This window comes from Pseudochaenichthys georgianus, chromosome 1 (assembly GCF_902827115.2).
Source record: "Pseudochaenichthys georgianus chromosome 1, fPseGeo1.2, whole genome shotgun sequence".
Classification (NCBI taxonomy): domain Eukaryota; kingdom Metazoa; phylum Chordata; class Actinopteri; order Perciformes; family Channichthyidae; genus Pseudochaenichthys; species Pseudochaenichthys georgianus.
The window spans coordinates 17,434,161-17,442,143 of NC_047503.1; the positions used below are offsets into that span (position 1 = coordinate 17,434,161).

The following is a 7,983-nucleotide window of genomic DNA, read 5'->3' on the forward strand; positions in this document are numbered from 1 at the left end:
TGTTCAGCACACTGCAGAATGGTACTTTATGTGCTGTACAATATTATCAGCGCTCTTAGTCAACTATTTATCTAAAAAGGAAGAACGTTTAGAAATATGATGAACAAAATGTACAGGACGAGCCACACTGATTTCATTTAATAGGAAGTGACACAGGAATATGATAAAAAGACACATCAAATCACTATTGTGCAGTTTCCTTCATGCTCGTTCCTGCTGTGCAAGATCTCTCATTTGAAGGAATCTTGCTTGATTAAAAAAAAAACGTTTCAAAGCTAGATAATACATAATGCAGAAACATTAGATGGGGTCCAACATCGGACTAACGGTTGCTTATTAGACGATCTGTCATGGATGGATTGGTGAAGTCCTTCACCCATGTCACTCAAAGAGACCTGTACTAACCAGGAAGAGACTCAAATGACCACAGAGATGAAAGAGGCTGACAAGAAGATAAAAAAAAGGCCAAAACAACTACAAAGAATTTCAAAATAGCTGCAAAGACACACAAAGAGACTCTAAATTATTTCAAAAAGCAGCAAAACAACCACAAAGAGAAGCTTAACAACTGTCTTAACAGCCCTCCACTTTAAAATATAATTCACTGTAGGTTGCCATATTTTGTCGTTTATTCATCGTCCTACAGTTTTTTGTATTTCTATTTTTTAGCTTTTAAGGTTCTTAGTACATTTTAATTTAAATTTGTAAATACATGTCTTTATTCTTTTTGTAATGCTAAATCGTTTCCTAAAAATACTTCTTTGTATTATATTTATATTTTTGACCTACTATTGCAACCTTTTTTCTTAGATAGTTTATGTTTGCATCACCAGACACCAAAGCAAATTCATGGTGTAAACGTACCTGGCAATAAACTTGATTCTGATTCAGTGTATGTGTCTTGTTCCTACAGTTTGTTGTAGAGCTGGTGGGGCCTTTTGCACGTCGGTGCCCAGGGGTCCATCATCTCATAATTTGCCTATGTGAGCAGAGCCAGTTTCATTCATGTACATCTGCCTCAGTTCTTCTTCTTTGGACAAAATAATCTTATTCATGGTCCATTTACCATTTCTAGAAATGGATGCCAGTGTCATTTTTTAGATCAAAATGAGTAAAAGCGTTAGTTAAAGAGCTCCACAGGAAAAAACGTGATGTTCTTTTTCCTATTACTGTAAGTCCCTGCTGTTGACAAAAGGTTGTTATAGATTGGCCACTCAGGTCTGTAATGTACAAACTTATGAAGACCTGTCTTTATGTTTGAACATCGTCTTGAGATTGCTTATCGTACCATCAAATCTATCGACTCAGGACTTTGTTGGTGTGTCAGTTCTGTTTGAATTGCATCTTAATGTTGTGTTCTTTTGAGCAATAAATAACTCTTTAGCTGTCACTCGAATAAAGGACCCATTTATGTAATTCAACAGTGATTGCTTCATCTGGTTCTTTGAATGCTCCAGGAGCCCTATAAATGCTCACACTTTGAGAATACACCTACAACTTCTTCACCAACTCCTGAATTCCCACACAGTCTCTCTAAGGTGAGTATTAACGCTGACGGATTGGTACTTTTTAATGCATATCAGCATCATTTCAAATGTGGTTGTAATGTATTAATAAAGGTCTCTCTTTTTTGTCTTTTTCAGCAGGTTTGCGTCGTGGTTTTGATCCATAATGGGGTTGCCAGCGGGGTTGATTTTGATCCTAATTCTGCAGATTCTTTCAGGAAGCACTTCAGGTAAACCATCTGATATCTTTTATCTCTGTAATCTCATGTTTGCTGTGTGATTGTACTCCCGAAAAATGAAGAAAACTCAAATATAAAAACAAATTGTGGTTATATTGTTAACATCAGATATCTACATTAAATATAAAAAATGACAATCACCCACTTCTGATGTAATTCTAAAGGTATCACTAAAAGATTAGACTTTTTGTGTTATCATAGAACACCTCGACACCGATTACTCTTAATCTGCATACGGAAATGCATTGCAATTGCATGTAATAGCTTCATCATGCATTCATCAAACCATCCTTTTGATAGGGACAATTGCCTCCGGCTGTGACTCTTGCCATGATGAAGCCAACTGCCTGAAGACATGGGAAAGAGGCGACTCCTTCACCAGCCAGGCGTACTCTTGTGTGTGTAAAGATGGCTTTGTAGGCGATGGGCTCACCTGCCTCGATGCAAAGCTCTGCAGCGACTCCTCTTGCTGTAGCCAAGGTTATCAGTGGTCACCGGACATGGGCTGTGTGGACACTGACGAGTGCTCCCTCTCAGAGTCACCCTGCACCCCACGCCAGGTCTGCCAAAACACCCCGGGGTCCTTTGCATGCCTGGAGCCCTCCACCCAAACTGTCCTGTTCCACTCTGGATGCTCTGATTGTCCTAGGGGCATGGACTGCATCAATGGTTATGGCTCTCGCTGTGCTGACCCCTGTGATCAGTACACCAAACTGAATGATGAGTGGCGTTCAACTAATAACACAGTGTTTAACCGCCCACACTGTGACCGAAATATGAGATGGAGAGGCTGGTATCGCATGTATCTGGGCAGAGAAAGTGCTCAGCTTCCAGAGAGATGTTTAGATAGCCACAGGTGTGGAACTGATGCTCCCATGTGGATGACAAAAGCTCATCCCACAGAGTCAAATGAGATTGTAAATCGCGAGGTGTGTGCTGCCTTCAAAGGCGACTGCTGCAGTTATGACACAGACATCCAGGTCAAGCTCTGCCCTGGAAACTTCTACGTCTACAAACTCGTGAGGCCATCCACATGCTACCTTGCTTACTGTGCAGGTAGTGGTCCATTTCAAACGTCTTTCAGTGTTTGGGTACACACAGGAAATAGGACAATCCAGTCTGTTTTTTTCTGTGGGCTGGTCAGAAAACATGAGATTCATAATGCCAGATTTGGAACCCATCCCTATGTTGCATGCAGGATAATTAGAGTATACTTCCCCCCATCTGAGTATGTCTATGTCTTGAAAACTACCTTTGTAAGGGTGCAGCATATGTTTCTTGCCAACCAATCAGAGCAGACTGGACTTTTTCACAAAGGGCGTTTAAAGAGACAGGCGCCAAAACTGAGCATTGCAGAAAGAGGGTGAACACAGCTACAGTATATTCAGATAGACAGTATGAGAACAAATAATGGAACATTTAAACATAGAAGCATGTTAGCATCTTTTAGTAGAAACCCTGAAACCCAATATGAACCTTAAAATTAACATAATATGTCTAATTTAAGTGTTTTAAACGTATCAAGAAGACATTATTTTCCTATTGGTTTTAAATATGATGTCTAAACCAATTCATTTAAATTCTTTTTTTGAAACAGAGGTGAAGGGACCAGCCCCTGAAGTTGTAACAACCACACCTGAGCTCATAACTGAGCCCCTCACCTATGCACCTGATACAACACCTGAGACCTTCAACTCCACTGAGGCACCCAATCAGCCTTCTCAGCTGATGTGTGGCCGTGAGACGCTTCAAGTTGGGCTGGATGTGGACAGCCTTACATCCTCTGGTTTGAACCCTCTCTCTGGAAACCTGGCAACGCTCAACTGCTCCCGGTTCACAGTGCGTGATAATGTAGTGTGGTACGAAGTGGAGACCAGAGCCGGTGTCTGTGGAAACATTTTGAAGGTAAAGAATTGCTGTTAATGTGTTTTGCTGTAAACCTGATCCAGTCATGCTGCTGCTAATAGCACATCCTCTCAAGCCAACTGAAGCATAGAACTGCAAAAACGTGATTATCCTTTGTCTTTCAGACCAACAGCACACATGCCATCTACTCCAATAGTTTGTTCATCTACCCGAAGAGCAACTCCTCCTTCGTCCATCCTCTGAGTGTGCCCTTCACCTGCGTGTTTCCCCTGGACACACACAGCAGCATGGACGTGGCTGTCAGGCCATTCCTGGAGTAAGTAGCCTTTAACCCTCCTGTCATGTTTGGGTCAAATCTGACTGATTTACTTTATTTTCTTCAATCATAATATAATCATAATCATTGTGTTTTACATTTGATTGCCTCAAGGCCTTATAATATCCTCCACACTTCCCATTTGAACAAATCAAATGGCTGTATACCACCAATTTTGAGTGGTTTAGTCAACTTTCTAACACCTATGTTCCCTGTCAAAAATAAATGAATGGGTAACCGTAGATGATGTTCCTCTGTCAGATAGTATACACACCCACAAATAGACAAATTGTACATTTTGGAATACATTTTCAGTGTTTTTCTTTGACTCGGAACACCAAAGTAAGGGGGGAGAAACGAACATGCAGGAGGGTTAAATGACTTTGACCAGAATAGTGAAGCTCTTGTATCCATTATGGTATTATAGCATTCTTGATACACGTAAAAAGGATGGATCTGAAGAGTCTTTACACAATGGTGAAAATAGTTGTGTGAGATGACAAAAAGACAAACATGTTTTTCTCCACAGGCTGAAAGGTGCTATTACAGGCTCTGGTTCCGGAGCAAAGGCCTTCATGTCTCTGTTCCACGACTCCAGCTTCTCAGAGAAGTATCCTGCAGGCCTGGTCACCCTGCCGGTTGGCTCCCCGTTGTACGTGGGCATCTCGGTGGAGGAGACAGATCCAAGCTTTGCTGTTGTTCTGGAGGACTGCTACGCCACGCACTTATCAAACCCTCACAACCCCGAGCAGTACCCTCTCATCCACAGCAAGTTAGTACTCCTTTACAGCAGGGCTGCAAGTTAAAGTACATTCACTCAATTACTTGAGTACACAATTTAGGTACTTGGACTTTACCTGAGTACTACTTTATACTTCTACTGCATTACACTTTGGAAGCTATTACGATTAGTTGCCTAACATATTCAGATACAAGAGAATACAAAATATAAAACAACTAATAAATAAACATTGACATACAATTATGGGTTCCAGCAGCCATATGCAAATGAATTCAAACTAGCTCCATATTAACCAGATGTGACAGACACATAAATGCATCAATTATAATCAGGTAATTTAATATATAGTTTTTTTTAAGGGATATTCAGCATTTTGACCACTTTTACTTTTGGTACGTTTGGGGCCAATGCTTTTGTATTTAAAGAAATTAAGATTCTGAATGCTAGACTTGTAACAGAGTATGTATAATGTACTTTTGCTTAGTTAAGATCTGAGTACTTCTTTCACTACTGCTCTTAGTCCTGTTCCATGTGGTCTAATAGAAATGTCAGGAAGTTGAATGTCGTGATGGTGCTGTCTCCCAGGTGTCCTGCTGACCGTAGACAGGTGTCCGTGGTGGAGAGCGGCGTTTCTCTCCGGGCTCGTTTCTCTTCCCTGTTCTTCCTGCTGCAGCATGAGTACAGAGACCTGTACCTTCACTGCAGCCTCAGCCTGTGTGATCGGAGAACCAGCTCCTGTGTTCCAGTAAGTCACTAATTTCACTTCATCAATAATTCATCACAAATGCCCCTTGTTCTGGTTTTAATCGTATTTTCTTCAACTTCTCCCACCACCCATAGCCCTGCACACATAGGAACTATCGCTCTGTTTCCAACTCTGAGCATCTGGAAACCGTCACCGTTGGACCAATCCTTTGTGAGTATGACTTACAACTTAGTGTCATGGCTTGTGTTCAAACACAAAGAAATGTATGGCATTAATAACCATGTTTCTTCTTTCTTTCTCTCTTATATATCTTCAGGGGAAAAGGCAACCGAGTGAGCTGATAACATACTGTGACCTTGTTTTGTTTCAAGATGTTTTTACAAGATTAGTAGAACTGGTGTCCCATGTATAATGAATGTTAACATACTTTGTATCGATCATTGATTATATCTCCTTTGTAATGATTTTGTCATCGGTTTTTGATATGGGTGATTAAAAGGGCTGCGTGATCTTTCATCATGTTATGAGTCATTTCATATCTGGATAATGATATACATGATATGGCATGTTTCTGCTTATTAAAAAAAAAAAGTGTCAATATGAAACAATGAATACTCCTGTGTGAAATAAGTATTTGAAAAATGAAAAGCATTTTCATAAATAGGAACTGAAGCTCCACATAACAACTTAAAGTTAAATTGTGTGTCAATGTGTGTCAATGTTAGCTCTACAATTGACACACGTGGCACATTGCTCTGTATAAATGATGATTTGTAAATGTTAAATAGTTTTGAGGGCTGTAAAGACTGGATAAAGCCCTAACCCTTTTTACCATGTGAGAATGGAACTCACTAAACGTAACAGCAACAGTTTTCTCTAATTGTTATAGTTTGCCAGGTCAGGAGGATCTGTAATCACTTTGATGATCCCCAGACTTTCCTTTGAAAGCATTATTGGGTTGAAATAACAATTCATGGGCCAGGACTCTCTTGAAAAAGAGATTTTTAATCTCAATGAGACCTATCCTGGTTAAATAAAGGTAAAATATAAATAAATAAATAAATTCATCCACTACTCATGTTTATTATAGTAACAGTCACATCAACCAGAGACCAAGTCGGACACAGATATGAGTAATTATCTTCAGTGAGTGAAGTTACATACTTATGTCATGTGATTAATACAGAGCAACGCTAGTAAAGGAAGGTAAAAATAAATTATGTTTTTCCGTATTATGTACCTCAAATGGATATCATTTAAAGAGGACATATAATGCTACATGTCAGGTTCATTTTTGTATTTTGTGTCTCTACTGTGACATGTTTACATTCTTTAATGCTCAAAAAGCTCTTTATTTTTCTCAAACTGCCTGTGCTGCAGCACCTCTTTTCACCCTATGTCTGAAACCAGAGCCCAGTCTGCTGTGATTGGTTAGCTGGCCGACTCTGTTGGGATTGGTCAATCTCGGATGTCCTCACCTAGCCTATCACGTATAATGTGTTGGAGCGCTAGCCAATAGAAGTGCTACAGTGTGATGTTACTGTGTTTATAAGTTAGCAAAGGGGTCCAATGGAGGTGTTTCAGGCAGGGGGGGGGAGAAACTCCCTCTGGAGGGAATGTTGGGATTCTAGCCTTTGCATTGTGCATTGACATGCACACAAACCTATATAACACACTATCTTGTTCAAAAGGGTTGGCCCTTATAGATTAATTGTGCAGTTTCTAATGACATGTAAACACGGTATGTCTGTACTTATTCCTTTGACTTTTATGTGACAAAAAAAACTTGTTCCATTTACAATTTCAGTCAAACTGAGTAAGAACATGAATGATAAATAAGGTGAGGTTTAAACCTCTGAAAAAAGCAAATAAGTCAGGATCAGAATCAGAATTACTCTTAGACATTTACGTTATAACATCAAAGTATAGATACAGGCGTTATTCAGTTAATTAACAGATTTATATTAATACTAAAAAAGTGTGGTGATTGAATCTATTTTTCTACATAATGTATTTCTTTATTTTGGCACTTTAAGAATATTTTGAGGCTTTATTAATGTTTAAAATGAAGAACCATTCAATTAAGATAATTGTATTCTGTTACTGATACTTTTACTTTTAAAAAGGTTCTGATTACTTCTTCCACAAGTGCCCAAATCAATCAATCAATGTTTATTTATATAGCCCAATATCACAAATGTTACATTTGTCTCAGTGGTCTTCACAGTGTGTACAGAATATCAGTATGACAATACGACACCCTCTGTCCTTAGACCCTCAAAGTGTATGGTATTGACTAACCTAGTGAACTAGCCTTCACTTGCTTGCTTCTCTGGTTATTTGAGTTATTTAACACTACAGTGCAATCGCGTGAAATGAATCCCACCACAAAATGTTTCCTCATTTAATGTTTTGAGAGAAATAGTATCAAACTTCCAGGGAAATGAGGTGGTGATTTAACACTGTGTTGTGGTTGTTTACCCTGCAGCTGAAGGTCACAGTATACACAGCTATGCTTTCTAGGAAACTCATGCTGTATGCAGGGGGCGGTAACATCACTTATAAATGACAGGCCAAACCTCCAATAGAATGTCTCGCTGGCCCACAGG

At 39.5% G+C, this 7,983-nt stretch overlaps 1 protein-coding gene across 1 annotated transcript; it reads left to right on the plus strand.

Moving 5' to 3' along the window:
• The first annotated feature begins 2,397 nt into the window (after positions 1–2,397).
• Positions 2,398–5,857, plus strand: LOC117452373 (uromodulin-like). The gene is made up of 7 exons (XM_034090968.1): positions 2,398–2,800; positions 3,342–3,649; positions 3,775–3,926; positions 4,456–4,698; positions 5,254–5,413; positions 5,509–5,584; positions 5,691–5,857. The coding sequence occupies exons 1-7, from the start codon at positions 2,398–2,400 to the stop codon at positions 5,708–5,710; spliced, it is 1,362 nt and encodes a 453-aa protein (XP_033946859.1). The 3' UTR covers positions 5,711–5,857.
• The last annotated feature ends 2,126 nt before the right edge of the window (positions 5,858–7,983 follow it).

Bases quoted from the DNA above. Each gene is read 5' to 3' on its own strand.
- LOC117452373 (XM_034090968.1), top strand. From the start codon at position 2,398: ATGGACTGCATCAATGGTTATGGCTCTCGCTGTGCTGACCCCTGTGAT. The intron at 5,414-5,508 runs GTAAGTCACTAA...CACCACCCATAG, and splicing joins GAACCAGCTCCTGTGTTCCA to CCCTGCACACATAGGAACTA. The intron at 5,585-5,690 runs GTGAGTATGACT...ATATATCTTCAG, and splicing joins CACCGTTGGACCAATCCTTT to GGGAAAAGGCAACCGAGTGA.